Here is a 22971-nt window from a genome sequence, read left to right as displayed (position 1 = left end):
TTGCTTATCATAACAACGGCTCCAACCGAATTTTCAAGATATGTTCCAACAACAGCAGCAATACTTATAACATCTGCCGAAAATAAAGAGACCACATTTGATTTGGAAATATATGGTACCTTCGCAAAAAAAATGCGCAAACTGAACGGAAATGGAGCAGTAGAGCACAAGCATAAATATATAATATGCTCATGTATAAAAATAGCAAACCCCAAAACAAAAACAACAAAATTGGAATGAAATGCTACTCTTGACAGCATTAATTCAAAAGCATTCAAACCAACAACCGAGATCATCATAAATACCATTTTTATTGTCCTTTATGAACATGGTTTTGTAACGCGCCCAGCGGCGAATTTATATCACAAGTACACGCATTGCATTCAAGCAGCCATCGACAACCCATGCCCAATGGAATAAAGTGTTATGAAGAGTCAAACATAAAACGGCATCAGGCGTCAACCAATGGAGAATAAATGTCTCGTCGTAACAAGCGCACACATAGTAAAATATGCGGCGGTTCGAAATGATGAGATTTTGATGATCACCATGCTGAACGCATTCGAAATTAATGCATAATAAGGTCGATATGGCACATCACGATGTACAAGAGTTTAATACTAATGAGCATGAATTCGGTTTTCGGCAATCTCATGGAATTTACAATAAATACGTACCTAAATACGAATTCGGATTCATTCAATTTTTTTGGTGGCATTTTATTGGAATCATTCGTGAGTGACGTATACATTTGAAAAGATTAAAATTTAAATTTAAAAAAAATACGCGAAATGCATGTTGTCGTCATTCAAAGCAACTAATACAAATAATTTTATACATAACGTCTATATTTATATTGAGCTGTCTATAGAATTCTATGCGTTAACATGTATCTACTCCCTGTATTTTGAATGAAATTCGAACAAATGTCGGTAACATATATGTATACATGCATTCCCTCCCGCAAATATTTACAAACAATGTATATGTGATTCCATTCATCATTGACAGTTGTTCGAAAACACACCAACCGAACCGAATTTCGAAATGTCAAACGAAACGTCAAAAGCATGAGTAAATGCTTGCACTGAGTGTAAGACTACGAAAACCAAAACACAACATACACATGTACGGGCGCACACATACACACACACATATACTACAAACAACAATCGTTAACTATGGCATGGTTATGAGTTTGCCTTTGTCGATTTGTACGAGTGATACAGACAAATTGTACACACTTTCGGCCGTGTAGTATATGAACAGTGAGCGATTGATTTTATGTGTATGAGTAAAGTGCTTGAGCATGTTTGCGAAAATGCACAATATTAACAAATGGCATTATTTTTAGTTAGTGTATGAATCCGGTGGTTGAAAGACGTGAATTGATATTTGTCATACATTTGTACATAAAAAAAATCTAAAGGAACTAGATAGAGAGACATTTTACAAAATTTCAAAATAAAGCGTGTAAAGAAGGAAAATCGAACATACTTTGAAAACATGGTGTGTGTGTGAACATTATAAATTATTCTCAATTGGTTTATTATTGAATTATCATTTTTGATGCGTATTTAAATTGTTTGTGTGCAACAGCGAGAAAGAGAGAAGGAGATGTGAATTGTTCAAGTGAAAAAATTTCCTTGAATTTTATGAGATTGACGATTGTTCCGTATTCGGGTTATTATTATATTGAGCTAAGTTCAGGATATTGATGAGTGTATTAGCGCAGTAAATTGACTGCATATAATTAACAACAGTTTAAAAAAAATACAGTGAATTAACAACAAGGAACGTCGTTTCAATTAGAACAAATCGAATGAAAAATTGGTCAAAGAGACTTTTCTACGATGTATGATTGAGCAGTGAATACAGACAAAAGTGTTATTAGACTGTGTTTTTTCACTTCTTCTTCTTCTTATTTTTGCTCGTCGCTTGACTGTATCTTTGGATTTGTTGTTGTGGGCAACACTGTGCCGTTGTTGTTGCCGTCGATTTGTATGGTTTCATGGCAATTGGATTTTACTTTTACAAAATTTATGTATCGAAAAAAAAGAATTGTGTGTGTGTCTTTGTATGCGTTGATACTTTAATATGGATGATTCGGTACTGGTTTATTTTGTTCGGTTTTTATTATTCGATCGTTGTGTATCCCATTCGGAGAAAACTCAAAAGCGGAGTTTATCGTTCAAATATTTTAATTTGATTCTATAAAATGAATACGAAATTCGGTGCCATTTGATTCGGGGCCATATGAAAAATTCATAGCATTGTTTTTTTTCTTGATTTTTGTGTCACATTCATGCTTCGCTCACGTTTCAAATGATGATTGCTCAGATAGTTTGTACACCATTTGCTTCCATCAAAACCGTTGTTATAGGGAACAACGAATTTAAAACAAATGAAATTGAAAACAGTATGTGTACGCGGAAAATATGTTTGATTCCTTTCAATATGTATGTGTAATGTATGTTGTTCGAAATGTGAACCAGTTTGTGTTTCGTGCCCGTTAATATATTTGTGTGTTTATGATTATGCGATGGGACACTCTTGTATTGTAATTGTTGTTGTGACTGCTTCAAGATCAATGCTAGCGGCATGAATAATAAAAACGAATGACGATTATTTTCTTTTTTCGTTCGTTCGTTTGTTCGTTCGTTGCTTCTTCAGTGTATTGTTATTTGTTCGTTGTCTACCCTTTATGTGTCGCATTTAGCATTCTATTCTTAGACTAATGTCGATTGATACGACGGAAATCTGGAGTTTTTGTGCCATCAATTCAATTCCATTGTGTGTATGCGTGAGTGTATCTATTGACTGGTTGGATATTAAATTTATATATGCTCATTGTGTTGCCTTGCATTGGCATGTGTTGACTCATGGCCTTCCTTCCATTCAACATTTCTACATTTCCTTTCCATTCAGTCGAGCGATCACATCAGGCAAACACAATTCTCTCTCTCTCTCTTTCTCTTCTGACTAACTACTACAAAATGAAAGTGTTATTGTCACTGCGCGCAGTATTAGCTCCATTATCCAACCACTGTGAAAATATCTACCAATGCTCAAATACGGCATTGGCCACATTGTGATTATTGATGGATGAAATATATGTGTGAAATTAAATATGAATTGCGAGCACAAAACGGCTCATGCTTCGTGCCTAATATGTGATATATGAAAAGACAAAAGTGAACGCAACCATCTAGCATGATGTGATCGGTGTTGTGTGGTGTAATCGCAGTATATAACTTCTTTATATAACCGTTTTATGGCTAATTAATGTGATAAAAAAATGCATTACTTCCACTTCCACAATGCATCACATCATATTTTGTTGACTTCAAAACACGATATTACAAGATTTTTTTAACGAAAAAACTAAAAATTACACCAGCGAAAATAGCGACGAAAAATAATATTTTGCATTTTGGTTCGTGTCAAATGACAACAAAAAAAACGCGAATCGCGAAAGGCTATTTAGTGTTCAATTTCACAAATATGTACTTAATTTGTTTATGCCGAGGTTGCATTATAATAACAATCATCTATGAATCGTTCTCTCTCTCATCGACAACACATCAACACCATCGAAGATATGTACATGTGTCGGGCTATACTATATTTCGCAAGACGAATTTGATCATGTACAAAATCTCAGTACATGCATTCTCGCTCGTTTTTGCACATTTTTTTTTCTCTCAATCGCCTCTACTGTTCTGTTAGTCTTTTCCTCTAGCTAATACAATTCTGTGATTCAAACGTGTTGGTTGTGCCTCCTTTTGATTTAATTGCTTGTATGTTCAATAAATTAAATTATGATTGAGTTTTTCTTTCTCATTCATTCATTCACAATTTGTTCATTTCATGCTGGCTTTTAGTACGTCAATAAAACAAAACGTGTTTGCTGCTCTATACATAGAGATAATATCCATTTGTGATTTTGTTGTTCGTGTGCTCTATTTTCTATTTTTTTTTTCAATTTAACTTTTTCTTTCCGTTTCTTTTCCTTCTCCGGGGGGATAAATGGTTTTACAGTTTTGATGACTGAACAATGGACGAGAATCGTGTAGCTGACTATTTTGTAGTGGCTGGCTTACCAAAAAATCCAAGTCTACTACAAGAAAATATTTTCAACGACAGCAGCTATTTGCGGTCGGTCGATACTGTTGTCGCTCCAATCGTTGAGGTCGGTGTATTTTTTCCAACACTTGGCGAAACTGTTCCCGATGGCAATCAAATACTTGACAAAACACCAACTGGTTTGGATGCCGATTTAAACCATGGATCCGTACGAACACCACCATGTTTTATATATTATCGACGTGGAAATGACAAACCGCCACTTGTTGATATTGGCATTTTATACGAGAATTCGGAGCGAATAATGCCGGATGCTCAAATGGTTGAATTTACTCCGGGCGGACGATTAGCAAACATAAATAATTCAACGACAAAAATTTTTATGACCTATCGTCGTGCACGAGGTTAGTTTAACGATATTGTCATTCATTCAAAATATGCGTTTCACAACATCTCAATCTCAAAATATGCTTACAGATGATATGCCATGCAATGAATTGGTTGTCAGTGATTTGTGTATAATAGTTGCAAGCCGTGGTGAGGCGCCACCACATGCATTCTGTCAAATTCATAAAACACTTAACAAGGGAATTGTGGGCAGTGACGTGTACTTGTGCTATAAAAAATCAATGAATCGACCAAAACTTATAAGCTATCAGCCAGAAATATTACATCGTTATCCATTTGTCGATCACATTGATTTTCCGCTAAATTTATGCCAGAGTGTTCCGCTCTTTTGCCTACCAATGGGCAGCACACTTGAATGTTGGCCGAATGTCGAAGACACGGTAAGTTATTTTGCAAAATGTTTTTTTATTTCATTTTAACGTAATTTTTTTGGTGCCGGTGGTTATGGTATTTTATTAAAAATGTGTCGAATAACTACATATTTCGTATGTATGGTGCAGGTGAAACGAAACAGCATAGATCCCGTATTCAGTACATTTGTGTTGACCGTTAGCGATGGTGCGTACAAAGTTTACGGTTCAGCGCTGTCATTTTATGAGGAATATGAGTAAGAAACCTTTTTATCTCTATGTGTTTTTAAAACCGCAAATCGCACACTAAGCAAATCACTGAATCTCTATTATGTGAGTTTAATATGGTTTATGTATTTGTTTGTAGCGCATCGCAACTCAACGAAAAACAAAAAGAATTGCTTGAATGGACGGATGACTCACCGGCAAATTGTTCACTTCACGTGAATAAAGCAATTTGTTTGCTATCTCATCATCCATTTGGTGATACATTTGAGAAATGGCTGCGATTCATTTATGTGAGTTATTTCATCTACGTTTTTTTTTCTCAATGTGATGATAACATTTTAATGCAAATCATGTTTTTTTGTTTGCTATTCAACAGAGAATGTCAAAAAGTGAAGCACCTTTAACCGTTCCAATCGAACGCTATATAACACAATTGATCGATGAAGTACCGTTTCCATCGCCGAGCATTTTAATTCAATTATCAAATTTATCCAATGAACGAATTATACTGACCCAACCGGAAGACTCTCCAATGCCACGTAGTGGAGCGGGTTTCATGCAATTGCTTACTAATTTAGGACCAGATAATTGCTTACATCTACTTTTACTAGTTTTAGCCGAACAGAAAATTCTCATACATTCACTTAGGTATGTTATACATATGTTTGTTTGTGAACGCGCTTATCTTATCTCGTATACTTGTAGTGGCATTCAGTAATTTTATATTTCGTCGAATGAAATAAGCATCGCAAACATTTCGTAATAATTTATTTTTTAAATAAATAACGCTAAATATTTTGTTTTCTCTTCACTTCCAATCTACTTCGCTGTTACTGTTGCCGATGATGTGTTTCGCTATGCTTTAATCTCACTTTTAGACCTTCAACATTAACAGCTGTTGCTGAGGCTGTTGTTACACTTTTGTTTCCCTTCAAATGGCAATGTCCATATATACCATTATGCCCGCTTGGCTTATCTGAAGTGTTACATGCACCGTTGCCATATTTGATTGGCGTTGATTCGCGATTTTTCGATGTATATGATCTACCAAATGATGTGACCTGCGTGGATTTGGATACAAATAATATTAGCGTGAGTTTTTTTTTCTATTCACGACAAATAATGATCAATTCTTTCTTTCTTTCAAAGTCTTTTCATAACAATTCGCCTTCCAAAAGACATTGAATTTAATCAGATGGTATTTTGTAATCACGTTTCGTCTAGTTATGCGATTCGCAAAAAGAATTGACTGTAAAATTGTTGCCAAAGCGAGCGAGTAGAATTTTGCGACAGACACTGCGTGAACTTGAGGAATTAGCACAAACACCGGTTGTTTCGTCGACAAATAGCTTGGATCGAGATTTTAAGCGAAAAATGCGCGAACAAAGTCTTGAACTTCGAATACAGGAAGCATTTTTGAGATTTATGGCATCCATTTTACGTGGATATCGAGAATTTTTAGTACCAATGTCAAAGGCTCCGACTGTTGGCTCAACAGACCCGAATGCGGTAATTTGTCAAACATTCCATATTTAAAAGAAAAATAATGGAATTTGAAAATAAATTTTAAATCGTTTGCAGCTCTTTCAATTGAATGCATTTTTGCGTTCGCGCGACAAGGCCCATCACAAATTCTATAATTACTTAATGAAAACGCAAATGTTTATTCGGTTTATCGAAGAGCGTTCATTTGTCACTGATAGCGGTTATCAAGGCTATAGCGGTTTGGCCTTTTTCGATGAATGTAATTTTACAGTTGGTGAAGAAGCATTCGATGTATCTTTAATAATTTCATTAATTCGTTTTTTAGGCACAGAAAAGGTGAGCGCATGTGATGATACCACAAGTGAAATTCGATTCGTTGATTGGGATCTCGGTGCAAGCAGTGATCGAACCAAATACATTCTACCGTTGGATTGTCAACCGGGTGTTAATGATGAAAAATACACATACCCGATGTTCGTTTTGAATCCGGCATTATTAAAACCGCCGAAAAATCATCTCAATAAATTGATACAAAATGCATCGATGCCACCAGGATCACCGATGGCACGGCGCACAAAATACGAAATAAAAATGGCACAAAAAAATGCCAGAAAATGTCAATCGTCACCAGAACAATGGGCTAATCATTTGTTAACGACGTGCTATTCAATTTATTTCCTTGTGCTGCCGAGCATTTTACTCGATGCAAATAACAATGAACAGGCCACACTGAAAGCTGCCTACGATGTACTGTCAAAGGCACACAAAATGCGAATTACCTGTGATGAAGTTTGCTATCGCATCATGATGCAATTGTGTGGCATACATAATTTACCCATACTTGCGGTACGATTATACTATCTTATGAAACGGTCGGGCATTCAACCGAATGCGGTCACATATGGATTTTATAATAAATGTGTGCTTGAAGCTCAATGGCCATCGGACACAGGTAACGCTAGCAAATTGCGATGGAATCGATTGAAAAATGTTATTTTTGCGGCGGCACATTTTCGTCGCAGCACACAAAATGGCGGTAAAAAATGCTCATTAGAACAAAATTTAAGTGCATTGGATGCAAATGATGCCACATCGGCGACCAGTTTAGATAGAGATACAAATGAAAGTAATTACTTTTCGATAGACTTTTTTGCTTTTGATAAATTACGCGGACGATTTGGAAATTTTGGACGTCAAAGCGAACGAAATGAATCGAATTTAAGAGCAAGCATTGGATCATTGACATCGGTCGGTGCGAATGAGACCAATACAAAGAATTTAAATGGTAATGGAAAGGAACACGAAATTGATCCACATACAAATCAAAGAATTACAGCTGACAACATTGAATTGATCAAGGAACCAAGACCACCCGAACAGGATGAAAATGATTCACAAAACGAATTCAATCAAGTTCAATCAAGTGGGACCAATGGCACGTCGAGCCATGAAGACAACCATATTATAACTAAGGACAATATTGATCTTGCTGTTAATGGCAACACAGATGGCGATGGATATGGAGACGATGACGATGATGATAAGAATAGCCCAAAGAAGTATGAACGGAAAACTGCAAGTGCAATTAATTTAGTTACTAATTTATTTTATCCTTTTCAACAGAGTTTCACCACGAACACCAGTCACACAAAATGATCCGTTGGGTGCACTGGTGGAAGAAGAAGAGGAACTCATAAAAATCGAAAAGACCAGCATTGAAACGAAAAATTCATTTTTAATTAAAAACAACACCATCTATACGGATCAACCGATCCTATTCCGGGGGCAACGTAGTGCAACATTTGATGAATCGACACCAATGTACAAAAGTATGCATCGGTCAAAAACGATGCCACCATCATCAGTTACATCAAGTCTTGCTGGATTCAGCCAATCATTCAAACTTAATTTTGGGTAAATAAACAACATTCAACTTTTGAAAAGATACTTCAAATCACTAGAATGCAAAAACTCACTGTCTCAATTTTATCACATGTCACGTGTAATTGTCGGCATTATTTATCATTTTGAATGGCTTTTGTTATGTCTATATCAGTTGGGCTATAAATTATTTGTTTATTTTTTTGTTTTTTTTACATTTTTTTTCTATTTTCTGAATGAAATTAGACGTTATTCACCTGCACGATTGAATTTCAAAAAAGATTCCATTATTCCTGCAAATATTATTGAAAATATCTCTAATATTAGGTAAGCATATGTAAATATTGAACGGTGTACATACACAAAACCATCTGAAATGAGGGGGAAACAGATTGTTAGTGTCCAAATGGAATGCAATGGATATATACATTATATATCGATCACTAAACACAATAGCTGCACGATTTTGCATGAAAATTAGCTTAATTAAAATATGCACAACAAAGAGGATTAATAATAAGAAAATTAAAATCAAATAATTGAATTAATATTTCAGCCCGAGTTTGACTGGCAAAAAAGAGATGATTCAAGGTGGTCTCAGTAGCATAAAGAGTGCCGCCACATCAGTGGCAAAGAAATTTGATGAATTCAAAGATGCAATCTCAGCGAATAACACGCCCATCAAATCGATCAATTTGGACCGTGGCCATAATCGTTCCGATGATAATTTGGACGTTGATTCACCGACGTACACAGCACCATCGCATTCTCGGCGCGTTTCAAGTGACGTTGATCTATGGAGTCGATTGAGTGACTCACGCAAATCCAGCTGTAATAATCTCTTATTCCTCGGTGAATATGCAAAACTACAAAATTCCTATTTACCCGAAACAACAAATCCACAAATATCGTTAGAGCATCGATACAGTTCAAAGTCCGATGTTGAAATTCATTTGAGCACATGTTCATCGTGTCACAATTGTTCCGAAACGTTGACGGATAAAGATATTATGGCGGGCTGGTCGGCCGAAGATTCAAATCTCAATACAACATGTCACAAATGTAAAAAAGCAACCGTACCATTGTTAAGCATTCATATAACCAGCATTGATCGAACACAATCCAATGAAAAACAAACGGACCAAAGTAATGTACCCTATTTGAATCCGTTGGTGTTGCGCAAAGAGCTCGAAAATATTTTAACACAGCATGGCGATGATGTTTTATGTAAATCACAATTTGTTGACGTGCATAACATTATCTATTGGAATTTGGTGTGGTTCATGGAAAGGATCGGCGTTCAAACACATTTATCAAATTTATTCTTTCACAAGGTTGGTGTATATTTTTGAATATGAAAAATGATCGAATTTTGATATGGTAATTTATTGTTTTACGTTGAACTGAATTTTGCTTTTGTTTTATTCATTTGCAGCAAAATAAAGCTGACCAAAAACCACCGCGAGAACCTTCACATCCATTGGAATGCTTATGAGAAGCACACATGTTAACAAAAGAACCAACAGCAATCCATTTGCAATAAAAACGAACTAGACTAAATTCATTAGTTGATATAGACATTGCGATTTTTAAAACGAACCACTTGCTCTATGGAAAGTGCATCTTTAAATAAATAAAAAAGCAATCAATTCACCAACTGACTAATATGTATATGACATTTAAGACGACACAAAAACTTGCTCTATTCAGTTTTTGGTCTACAACGAAACATTTTCAATCGAAAAAAATAATAATAATGAATCACGTTCCATCCCCTCTCTCTAACAAATTTTCCTCCTTTTTAATCGTCCAATATTGTCTATACAAACTGTATACCAATTTTTTTCGAATTAAGTGAACTCGATTAAAAAATGAATCTTTGAGCCTTACTTTTTATTTAAAAGAAACATGTTTATGATGAAAAGAAAAAAAAGAACGAATTAGATTAAAATTACAAACCAATTGTAACCGGAAAGATGCAACAAAAAATAATAATAATACGCAATATTCAGAGCGGTTAATCCCGATTTCGCTTTGTTATCGTTTTATTTTTGTAAAAAATGAATGATGATATATTTTTAATTCCTAAGCAAAATGTGAATTTGAGAATTTACCATTTTCACTACTTAACACGATACAAAAATATATAAAATAAAACAAAAAATTCTTTTAAAACTCAAATTGTGTCATTGATTTAAATTATTTATTAAAATTTTACAGAAAGTTCTTTAAAAATAATTCGAAGAAAATGTGTCTAATTTGAAAAATGAAATTCGAATTCAAATCATGATAAAATGTTACATGGGATTTGTTTTGCTTCGTTTCGAACTACACGATTCTGTCAAGAGTCTAAAGTACAAAATTACCGCGCTGTCATTCGGAATGCGTTTATTCGCGTTGAAATCGACGCGTACATGAATGCTTGTTCAACCAACAACACACGTTGAAAAGCATGCGGAGCAAGCGTTCTATACAATGACCACTCACTTGTTTTGGAACTTGTCTTATTCCACTCGTTGTACACATGAATAAGCACTGAGCTCTATACACAAACGCAAGCAACGCACGAATACAGACCCTACCTTTCGACACACCGTTCGTTACAGAAAACGAGTAAGAAGAGAAACACACCACACACAAAAAAATAGTCGACTGAAAATAAACCGTGTGCTAGCGGCATGATGCATAACATCGTTTACTCTCAGTTGAACGAGAACCTTCAATGTGAACAGTTTGAAGTCCGTTGTTGCATCGTGCAACTAACAAATTCCGAATAAAGCAACCGAAGAAAAAAGGCGATTTTTTCCATCGCATTGCTTTCGATCACCGAGTGATCAACAAAAAATCGTTAAGTGTCTTTCGTATACATTTATTGGAGTTCTTCTTATTCTTTTTTATTAGAATTACAATACATATGAGCACATGCTAAAATTCCGGTATAAAAGAAAACAAAAACTGTTTTTTTTTCGACTAAGTGATTGAAAGTGAAGAAGAATAAAAAAATTTCGAGCTAAAATAATCATCATCATCATCATCGAGAGTTGTTTATTAAGCAAAAAGAGTCACACCGCCACAACATAGCAACAGCAGCAAAGTTAAGACCATTAAACAGCAAAAAAAAAATTTGTTGGTTTCATCTTTCTTCGAATTCATTTCTCTTGGTGTTTTTTTTTTCGGTGAATTCAAGGGGAAAAAAGAAAAGAATGCATCAAGAGAAAGAGAGAAAAATAGACAGAGAATGAAAAGTGAATCAGAATTGTGTTCTACTCGGTGCATTTTCCCAGGCGTATGAATTGTTCGTCCAAATATACGCACGTACGTACGCAATAACCGTGTTGAATTAATAGAAACGGAAAAAAGAGCCAGCCCATTCAATTTGTGAGTGAGTGCCGAAGTAAATTAAGAAACAAAAAAAAACTTATTACACAAACTTCGGATGGAGGAATGAAAAAAAAACACACAATGAAACGAAGCATCATCTGTAGAAGATAGAAGACGAAACAAGGAAAAAAGAACAAAAAAAAATCACATCATACAAGAAAACACATCTCTCAGTGCATTTGAGAACGACCGGAGACTGTGAGTAACAACAATAAAAAAAATCAACCGACCAAACCAGAGTGAAGTCATTTTTGTACAAGTACATTGATTCGGTGCAAGTGAGGTGAATGAAGAATAAAAACAATAACACAAACACGAAACGAATGCTTTATTCAGTGAAATAACAACAACGAATTTGTAAAAGTTGTTGTTGCCGTTTGCCTCTTGCGTTTTAATTGTGTGCATTCATATTTTTTTGTGTTATTCATTTTTTCAACTGTTTCTGTTCGCTGTACCGCTTATTCGAGTGTGGCCGAGCAAAAACAAAATCGTGTCTGACTTTATTGTTGTGGATTTTTGCACCAATACAATTGCAATCGTTGTTTAACCACCATCAGCAACTTCATCCAATTTTAAGTGCATGCATTACATTAGAACCATTGTCGACGCACAAAATCCAATATTATAAATTCGAACATAGCACGGCATTTGCATTTTAATTAGTTAAGTGTTGAAGCTAAATGAAACCAAATAAAAACTGATTCAGGTGCTTCTTGAGTGCGCCGTCGCCGTAACTGTCATTGATTGTCAGTTTTGCTCTCTGATGCAAACACATAACATTCGCAATTGCACTTGCACACATATTATTCTCGTATCAACATCAAGCTGTAGCCAGCACCAACGAGCTCTTTAAAACACAATTTGTTTAAATAAACCAGTGCTACAGTAATTTGGATTTTAACACAGTGCATTTCGTGTCGACTTCAATTAAAACCCTGAACATATAAAACCATACACGAAATAATAACGAGCGAATAATAACGTTAAATGGCAGTTTCGTAAATTACATATTTTACATACAAATTGTACGGCTTTTTGGAGAACGGGCAAAACAAAGCGAAAACTAATTTAGTGGCATTTTCTGTGAATACGCCACAAGAATAATAACGCGAACTAGAGGGAGAGAATAGAAAAAAAAACAACCAACCCAAGAACTATTGAACATTTCAACGGAATGTGTTAATTGAAAATCTTTACACTCTCAGTTGAAAGACGAATGAAAAAAAAACCAAAACAGAAAACGATTTATTTAACAAATTTATTAATATTTTTTTATAAAATAGCACTGTGTGTATGACAATTTAGCTGTGCAAAACGTTCCAAATGCTGATTACTTTTTCAATCTAGTGTTAGACCGTATCCAACTCGAATGTTTGTATCGGTGTAAGTGTGTGTATACTATCTGGAGCTCTATAACTTGTGCAACCAAACACTTGCTATCGAGCACATCGATATAAATTCTATACGTGCATTTGACCCCTTTTTGGATATAAGCCTTGCTTGTTCACGTCATCGTCGTCGCCTTCTCCGGCTGTCGCTTCTTTCCAATTAGAAGTTGAGAAAAAAAAGGTAAGTCGAACGATTTGGAACGCTCAGTCTATTAGCTTTGATTTAAAAAAAAATACAAACAAACATTGTGAATGTCTTTTAATTCAATTACTGGCTTAGGCCAGTGATTGCGGATTACAAATTGCCACTATATGTCAATCGTTGTTTTCTTAAGAGCAGCAAAGATGCAGCAAATTGAATGAAAGTTGATTTATTTCAATTGTTTTTAAAATGTTCTTGTTCGCCGTAAATGAGGTTTTATCATGATGAAATGTCTGTCTTCCGATCTCAAGCCATATGCGATTCTTAGCTCATGCATTTCTTGAGCTACATCGAAGCTTAATGAAAATCGCGATTATTATCTGGATACAAATACATTTTTGTCATTTCATACAGCTTTTTTTTGCTTGAATTGAGGTCTTTTGCGTCTGTTTAAGCAAATATGTTTTTTTTATTCTCATTTTCTTCTCGTTCGATATTTATTGTCATTTTCACGATACTTTTTTTGCGCTACGCTCTCTCCGTCTTCACATTGTCTTGTTATATGGGTGTGAGTGCGCGCTGTGAATAATATTTTTTTCAATTTATTGCTACTTTTAACATTGTTCTAAATCGATTGGCACGATTATTTGTACACGATTTGCCGTTCGACCGTCGTCGTCGTCGCCATAGCGAACGACATAAATCGCTTTTTATGCCACTGCAACGTTTGCATATTTTTTTTACTTAAGTACGTTTATCTTGATAACCCAACCAACCAGAACATAAAAATGGTTCCGTTATAAAATGTGTTTTCGATAACAACAAGGAAAAAATAACCCGAAACAAAAACGAACACCATTCAAAAGTTCTGTGTTTTTTTTTGTTCTTCGCGGAAAATCCTGCAAATGCGATTTTCGTTCCACTAACGGGATTTCTAGTGACTCCAAGTGTAATAAACAGTTGGTCGAGCAGTGTGTGTGTGTGTGCGTGGCTTTTTTTATTTATTCAGTTTGGTTTCTACATCTTGCTTTGCGCTGGCCATTTCAAGCATATAACAAACGACGATTCCCTTTGATGGAAAATGTGTTGAAATGCAAAGAAAAAACCCAACGAATGATTCAACAGACATAACAAAGACAGCAATCAGAACGCTGCACAGCACAACAGTTGAATAAAATGTTAAACAAAATCATTGAGAGACCAAATCAAGATGTTATACTTTCAAATAGAGGTGTGTGTTGTTGTTTATTTTCGCGTGTCTACGCCAATGAAATTGAATACAAATCGCATTGTATTTCACAATCGAGTTCGGTCAATGTGCTGCATTCTTCATTTTGACCATTTATCGTCCTAGTGGCTTTGCACAGCATAATTCTCAGGTATATTCTCGATCTCATACTCGATCGAAATGGAAACGAATAACAACACTCTAGTCGCCCGCCCTTTGAAGATTCTTTTTTTTTTTGCACACGGCTCAGAATATCTAGATCAAAATAATACGGTAGCTGAAAAACAATCGCATCGATTTGTTTTGTTTTACGGCTCTTTCAATAGAGTGCATCTTCAGTTCGTAGCCTGTACGAACAAAGAGCAAAAAGGTATAAACGATTCACATTTCGTATGCACGACACAAGCAATAAAAAAAGAAATCCAGAGAAAATTATTCTGACTCAACTAATGTTTCAAGGCAAACCGAAGAGAAACGAGAAAAAAAAGTGACAGCGAAATGATGTTACAATGCAGAATACACACACACACGCGCGCTCTACCTTCAACACTGAACTTTAAAATCATCGATAAAAAAACACTCGCCACAAACTACCGCATCCATTTTTATGATCTTTGTCCGTACAGACTTAGGTCGTCGCCATATTTGAGTTATCCGTTTTGGGTCAGAGTCTGTTGTTAAAAGAGCAACAACAAAATTCAGCATGATCAGTTTAAAGGTCTCAATAAAAAAAAGCAAATCTTCATTGCGTTATCATTGATCGCTCTACTAAAAATGGTTAAATGCAATGAACATGATGAGCATTTAAAACAGTTTAATGCGCCTTAATGTGCCTCCTTTTTCACATTCAAAACGTACAAGTCAGGCTGCACATCCGAGGAAAATACTGATGGCGACCGCTAGATTTAGAAGTAGTTTCGATGCAGAGAGAAAGAGAAAGACAGACGAAGAAAGAACAAAAAGCAAAAGTTGCGTTTTTCACTTCAGTCTATATATTCCGTTTGCGGCCTCATTCTTGAACTCAACTTCTTGCTTCTGTTTCTTTTTGCTCGATTTTTCTACAACTATTAGGTTCGCACCAGTTTTCTACTATTCACCACACATTATGCGATTGCTCAATAACAATCGCGAAGCAGTCTTGTTATTGTTCAAATAGACTAGTGAAAATAAATGTATTTTTAGTTCAACATATACACACACAAATACAGCGACACATCGAATTGAACTCGTTCGGTCGTTCGTCATCTACATCGTCGTCAGTTTACAGTTCAGCGAAATTATGTTTTTTTCCTACTATGTATATATATGAATAAGCTGAATTACAAAACAAAAGTCAATATTTTGATTGTGGCTAGGTCGAATTTCTGCATTCATCTATGTGAAACACACATTTCATCCATTCGTTGATATTACACCATTTTCGTTCACTCGTTTTTGGATCATTTTTTTCGTATGTATACGAAATCACAGCGGCAAATACAGAGAAGAAAAAAAGATCACATTTAACTGAAAACATAAGGCAAATGTTGGCATAAACAGAAAAAAATTGGTATGTTTAAAACGCCGTATGGTCTTGCTCGTAGTATTCATGTATATATATATATTATATTATATTGAATATGGCGTTTACAGCAATAGAGAGGCATAGCGCGAGCAGTCTTGCATGTCACAAAAGTGATCTGATTGTCTTCGCGTAAGCGAATATTACGGTATCTACGGAATAAATAATCCGTAACTATGAGTTTCAAAGCTGTAATAAGAATATGATTCGAAGCAGCCGCAGCAGCAGCACAACAACAACATCAGCCAAATGAAGAGCAAAATACCCATAACAATACAGTTTTGATTTTCCGCTCAATGCACAACAGCCAAAAATGAGAGCTACTACTTATAATTTATAAGATCAAATGAAAAATGTGGTATCATTCAGGCACCAAGTAAATCCACAATTCATTTCAACACACACACAAATGCTGGTGATTTATAAAAGTGTAACGAGCAAACCACAACGATGATTAAATATGGTGCTGCTGTTGCCTGCTAAATGCTTATTCGTTAAAAGAGAAATACGAACTGAGTGTGTGTGCTTTTTTTTTGTTTATTGCCGTTGTTGCTCGTGCGCGAATGTGATTTATTCGCATAAATCTTCGTTCCATTTCATTATATGCGCATAAAACTGCCATTTAGGATCTGGTGCATTTACATGACTCTTGGTCGTTGACAAAAATTCACACATTTAACCGAGGAGCGAACGGACGGGCGGGCGACCGACGATCAATCGATCGAATGAGTGAACGAGTGAGCAAATGAACGAATTGGTCTTTCAAAATTGACTATGTTTTACGGCGATTTTAATTAGCTTCAGAGGTATTTATGATTGAACACATTGGCGCTGAAGTAACCTCTAAAAAAATCTTGTTCTGCGACATTAGCTACCTTAGTTGGTCGTGTGTGTGTATGCATATTGCTATTCGAGTTCTGTATAGTTCTTTTGGTCATATACCAAAGATGAAATTCGACTGTTTCAGAAAAGTCACATAGCACAGACCGTGTAAAGTCAAAAACTCGATTGCCTTGTCCGATTTTTCGTGAGCAATGGCAATGGATTGACGACGATTCAGTTCGATTTCAGAGTGTGGTTTGCTTTGGTTTCGGTGATGTTGTTTTTGCGCTGAAATAATTTCGTGTGTGTGTGTGTGCGTGTTAGCCGCAAGGCAGCTGATAACTTATGTAATTGCACCCAATATCTCAGCCACAGCATGAAAAGCAATGATGAATAATTTTCATGTGTGCCGATGCTGCTTTTATCGCTAGCTTTTTCTGCCTCTGTCTGTCTCTTTCTGTGTGTCTCTTCCACTCTCTATTGACTTAAACATTCATCTCATCTCGAATGCAGCGCGAATATTCTTACCGCGATGAGTACGTTCGAGCTCTGGCCATTGGCATGGGCAAACAACAAAAACACACGATTCTTGAATGTTGCCCAAGTATTTATTACACTTTCTGATGGTCTCGGAGTGAATAACATGCGTTGTACAAATCGTCGATCGTCGAGAACATTAAAAACAGCGGTTTTGATGGTTTGCTTGGCGCTCGCGATGTTGTTGTTGCTGCTGTTGGTGTTGTCGTCTTTTCCACGCCGAGAAAGAGGTTTCTCAACTCGCGTCGCACACACTTTTTTTTCACTGCAAACAAAAATAAAGGGAAAAAAACGCACAAGCTGACTCAATGTTATTTATAGTTCTCTTTGCATTTTGTTCTGTTTTGCTTGGCATCGTTGCTTATTTTTTTTACTCTCTTGTTGGCTGGTATGTTTTATTCGTGTGTGTCGTTTTTCGGGTTTTCGCTCGAAACATATTCCGTTTAATTTTATCCAGAATAAGTAGAGTGGCAGAGATTTGAAGTTTTGCGTGTGTGTGTGTGCGTTGTTTTTTGTCTTTGTCGTATCAAAATATGCATACTTTTATGCAGTATGACACAAACATATACGTATACACTTTCTCAATGCTCCTCGCGCGCCAATGATTTGAATTCCGGCTCTTCGAAACACCAGAACAGACAAATGCAAAAAAATAACGCAACACTAGCGAGATGCGAGATCGAAAATATAAAATGGCATCGACCAATTTCACTTCAAACATGAGAATGACTGTTGGCTACGGAGCAGACAAAGAGAAAAAGAAAGATAATTGAGCTTGCATGTTTTTGGTTGGCAATAATCTGGGTGCCCGAACACTTACAAATACATATACATCACATACACATACGCTCGCAGACAATCACACACGAGAAGCGAGAGAAAATGCCTGCAGATGAACCACAAAAGGAGTTTTTGCTTTGAGGAAATTTTATTTATTACATATATGCAGCATGCGAGAGATATCGTTTGATACGATATTATCATTGCGGTTATTGTGTAATCAACCAATTGCAAGAAATGCATTTGTTCTTTGAGGCCTGTTTCATGCCAACTTCGGCTACAGATAAAATGCAATAAAATGTTGATCTCGCCACGAAAAATATATTATATCACATTGCATTGAAATTAAGAGAAAGAGAGAGAGAGAGAGACACTCAAAAAATATTCTTCATTTTGCTTTAATGTCGGCCTGCATGTCCATTTCAATTTAGCTCAATGCGTCGTCGTTGTTGTTGTTGTCGTCGTCGTCGTCGTCGTCGTCGCAGCCGTTGTTGTTATCGATGGAAAGTTCATATGGGTTTGTTTCGGAATAACAAATGCCAATAAACCAATAACGATAAACAGTCCTAAAAGCAATCATAACATTAAATCGTAACAAATGAAAATAACAGTGTTTGTCGAATGGACCAAAGTCGATTGAGTGAAATATTGAACTGAAAAAAAAAAACAGAAACGCAGATTCCAGCTTCAAACTCCAGAGTTAGACTGTGCAATATGTGAACGGAATCCACGAAGTGAAAAACAAAAGGAAAATTGAAATCGACGTTTCGCTTCGAGAGTTGAACGACTCTCTGCTACGGGGTTTGAGCCGAAGTGAGAGAGATGAGCCAAGATGAAAAAGAGAGAGAGAGAGAGAGAGAGAGGCAGAAAGCAAATGCACATGCACATGCAATATGAATATACAATGTTATTTGGCTTCCCGGTTTGTGCCAAAAGCACAATCAAATTATGAACGATATGTACTTTTTCCAAACGTCGATTGCGATTTGATCGTCAAAACAAACCACAAACAAACATATACACACATTTTTCTTGCATTCATATTTTGAGTTAAAGTAATTTGGTTAATTTTTTTTCTTCAGTTTTCGGTTTTCATTGTGGTTGCGTTTTTAAAAAAAACTGAAAAACGTATTTCATATGTGTGATTTAATTCTTCGAGTATTTCTTGCTCTCTCTGCCACTTTCGATCAGAAATCGAACGAAGACGAAATAAAAAGGCAACACTTATAATTGCACATCCAATCGTGTTTGACTAAAGTGTGTCGACAAAACACAATAATAAAACACACACACACATATACGAAATAAAAACAGAAATATTGAATGTATACTTTAAAGTAATAAATATTCGCGCGTTCGCCTCCATAAAACAAAATCAAAAATAAATAAATAATAAAGAACGATTTGAAACAAACATAAAATTCGAGACGCGATGAATAAAAACCAACAACATTGAATGTTGTTTCCACACATAAAACTGTCTTTTGGAATTGGTTTTTGGCGCTGCCAAACACAAAATACCTAAAATATTGCACCAAACGATCGCTTTTGCTTCTCATTCTCTCTTTCTTTCGGAAGAGAGAAGCGCGCGCGAGAGATATAAAAAAAAGAGAATCGGTGTATGAACAATTGCATCACGAAAAAAAGGCAACCGGGACATGGACAAAAGCATAAATGCTTTGGCATAAGCACTTTCTGTGATCGACACGAACGAAAATGGAACCGTTACAAACTCTCATTCGCAACACAGTGAAAACAGAAAACAAATGCCAATGAAAAGGAGAGAAAAAAGTGAGAAGCAATCGCTTTCTGTGTAAAATCCATTCAATTCCATACATATAATAGGCGCATTTTTTTTCTTTCGTTCTTACTCGCTCGCTCTCTCTCCCTTCCTCAACTCGTGAGTTATTTCCAATAAATGCTGTACAAGGTACGCGTTGACTATCATAAATTATCCGGCTAAAGACGAAGTACACGAAACTGTGAAATAAGTAAAAGTTTTATTCTGACAATCAAACAAAACGAAAACTAAAATCACAAAGAAAAAAAAAGAAAAAGTCCAAATAAATCTTTGGATTTCGTTGTTGCCAATAATGATGATTTGATTTGAGATCGGTGGCTTGCGCGCGATCACAATACAAAATCGCTCTATCGGATTTAACGAAAGTAAAAGAAGACAGAAAATGCGATCGTTAGATGCCAAGTCAATATGTGCGATTGTTATATTTATCAAAAGGTACATGCATTTCAATTTCGATATGGCAACTAGCAATTTTACAAACACGAAACGATAATGATCACTTATCGATGTGAAACAAGAAAAATTATTTAATTTATTTGCAAAATATTGGCTTGTCTTCAGTGTGTGCAACATGCCAATATTTTCTTTGCACGATGTGTAATTAGTTGAGGTTTTGAGAGACCAATTTTGTTTATTTTCCTTTTGGAAGATAATTTTTTTTCAATTGATCTATTCGAGATTTACCAGCATCGATGTGAAAAATCGCCAAATCTTAATTAATTGAAACGCACAAATTATTTTATGTTACACAATACATGAAGCACATGCAAGGCACTCACCGTCTCACCATATGACGGCGTCGCAATATGGTACTCAATACAATTTTTCAATTTAATATAACGATATCTCAATTAGATCAATGACTTTTGAAAAAAAAAGCTAAACTAGTTTGATTATTTTGAATCACGTAACAAATATGTTGGTTCGCATTTTTATTCGCCGCAAGATTTCAATCAAACGATCGCCAATCAACAGGCAATTAAATCGAACAAAAATGGGCAATTGATCGAGATTTGACCAAGCGAACTCTTTTTTTCACTCACCGCTGACGAAATACGTTACTTCGTTTCTATATAAATCAACAATTTTACCATGTGATTGCTATTTATTTGGCCATTGTGGCGCTTTCAATAGCGTCATTTATATGAAAATCATCATTTGAATCTCGCGCTTTTATGACTATTTTTGGGATATTTTGAACATTTATTTCTCATGCCCGACCGAACTGAAATAAATTCTCATTAAGAGAACGAAACACATTTGAAAAGAGGCATTCATTTTTGGTGAAATAAATAATTTTGCTAATTGGTTATCTTCGACGCGTTGTCAAACTGTTTTCGAATGTAAATCGCGTCTATTAGATTGACATCGCAAATATTAAAAATGTCCCGTTCATTTCGTATTGTGGATTAAAATTACGGTCGCACATAATAAAAAGCCGCATTCCAGTTTTCATACAAAGTCATTGAACACGATCATTGGATCAATCAAAAAGCTACTTATCAAACATCAACGCAATCTTCACACAGCATTGACATGAAAGAGACGGATTTTAATTTTGAATTAATTTCAGTAAATCTAATGGATAAAATGGGCAACATAAAAAAAATAATTATGATAAACTTAAATACACACGCATACGTTTACGATATTGTACGTTCGCGCTTAATGTGTACAAATTGCGTGAAAAACCGAAAGAGAGGGAGAAAAATAGAGCCAGAAGATGGATGAGAAAAAAATAAATAAAAACAAACAGAGAATTGAGAATTTGAAAGGTAAATCGTAGCGGATAGTTATATGTATACGCATGAATGTGTGTCGAGTCTGTGAGAAACTCGTCAGCGCGATTACACAAAACGCCAAACAGATAAAATCGAAAAGCATTCGCGCAAATTAAGAGAGAATGACAACAAAAAAATATGTCGACAGAACAGAGGCCACAAAAGGCAACCGAAAAAGAAAAAAAGACACACAAATTCGTTTGACTATGTATCAGTCAGTATGCAAAGTCTGACGAGAACTTGAAAAAAAAGAAACAATGAGAGACGAAGTGATTGAAAGAATGAGAAAAATTAAGATGAAGAATATCGATTGTTGTTAGAATTTCTGTGTGCCGGCATCGTGAGCTGCTGGCGTTTTGTTTGAGAATCTGGCTAAAGCGCATAAGGTTAATGACTAGCGCAAACAACAATGTCATTTGATGTTGTTCCGAGCGGCACTTGACTCTTTTTTTATGACAGTTTACAGTCATGCTTTAGCTTTTTTTTGTTTTTCTCTTAAATTATTATATATTTACACATTATGCTACTCTCTCTCCACTTATGTGATGAGCTAGAATTTATTTAGTAAAATTGAAGCGCGCACTGGCATCCGCATGTTCGATCATCATCAACAAAAGTAACAGCGGTATTTTGTCATTTACCAAATAAATATACAGAAATGCTTGAAACAACTTGACATTCGGTGAACAAGCGTGTAAAAATGAAGAAAACGAAAAAGAAGAAGAAATGTTCATCTTGGAATTGCTTTTAATCGAGGTATAGTAGCTATGTGTGTATAAACACCGTGTATTCACAGCTAAACATTCAAACAAGGAAATAGCATTCTTTTGCTTTGCTTCATCATTCAGCCTGTCTCATGAATTTCGATTTTTATCGAGCGCATAAAATAGCGTTGAAGAGGAGGCAGAGAAAGAGAAAGAGAAAGAGATAGAAAAGAAGAAGCGTTAAAGTGGACAGTTTGTCTGATATATTGATGATATTGTTTAATATTTTGTATTACAAATTTTAATGTGAGTTTAAATCGCATCGAATACAAGAAAATACAACGACTTTTACCCAATGGAATATAACATGTTAACCAGTTCTATCGATACTATTATTATTTACATTCA

General features: G+C 35.5%; 2 protein-coding genes across 4 annotated transcripts in view; both read left to right on the top strand.

The window, feature by feature from the left end:
• The first annotated feature begins 1339 nt into the window (after positions 1-1339).
• Positions 1340-10099, top strand: LOC116339506 (DENN domain-containing protein Crag). Of its 2 annotated transcripts, XM_031765420.1 has the most exons (14): positions 1340-1509; positions 4042-4490; positions 4564-4874; positions 4995-5101; positions 5212-5362; positions 5449-5720; positions 5951-6164; positions 6297-6581; positions 6654-6816; positions 6883-8116; positions 8181-8471; positions 8685-8765; positions 8995-9772; positions 9874-10099. In XM_031765420.1, exons 2-14 carry the CDS (start codon positions 4058-4060, stop codon positions 9931-9933), a joined length of 4380 nt encoding a protein of 1459 aa, XP_031621280.1. In that variant the 5' UTR covers positions 1340-1509; positions 4042-4057; the 3' UTR covers positions 9934-10099. The 2 variants fall into 2 exon arrangements, with proteins under 2 accessions (XP_031621280.1, XP_031621281.1); XM_031765421.1 differs by lacking the exon at positions 8685-8765.
• A 1040-nt stretch (positions 10100-11139) lies between these two features.
• LOC116339854 (myb-like protein X) overlaps positions 11140-22971 on the top strand; it is a 55177-nt gene continuing 43345 nt past the window's right edge. Inside the window, exon 1 of one of the 2 annotated variants that reach the window (XM_031765922.1) lies at positions 11140-11285. The gene's annotated coding sequence lies outside the window, so the exon portion shown is untranslated. Of the gene's footprint in view, positions 13389-22971 lie in introns of both variants that reach the window. The other variant, XM_031765921.1, reaches the window with a different exon arrangement.

This window comes from Contarinia nasturtii, unplaced genomic scaffold (genome assembly GCF_009176525.2).
Source record: "Contarinia nasturtii isolate CC-2019 unplaced genomic scaffold, AAFC_CNas_1.1 Cnas_scaffold_533, whole genome shotgun sequence".
NCBI classification, from domain to species: Eukaryota; Metazoa; Arthropoda; class Insecta; order Diptera; family Cecidomyiidae; genus Contarinia; species Contarinia nasturtii.
The sequence above is the reverse complement of the archived record's forward strand: the minus strand, read 5'-3'. Positions and strand labels throughout refer to the sequence as shown.

What these genes read in the sequence shown, in the direction of transcription:
- LOC116339506 (XM_031765420.1), top strand. Translation starts at nt 4,058, where the DNA reads ATGGACGAGAATCGTGTAGCTGACTATTTTGTAGTGGCTGGCTTACCA. An exon ending in ATTCTCATACATTCACTTAG is followed by an intron (nt 5,721 to 5,950) that starts GTATGTTATACA and finishes TCTCACTTTTAG; the next exon opens with ACCTTCAACATTAACAGCTG. An exon ending in TTTGGCCTTTTTCGATGAAT is followed by an intron (nt 6,817 to 6,882) that starts GTAATTTTACAG and finishes TTCGTTTTTTAG; the next exon opens with GCACAGAAAAGGTGAGCGCA.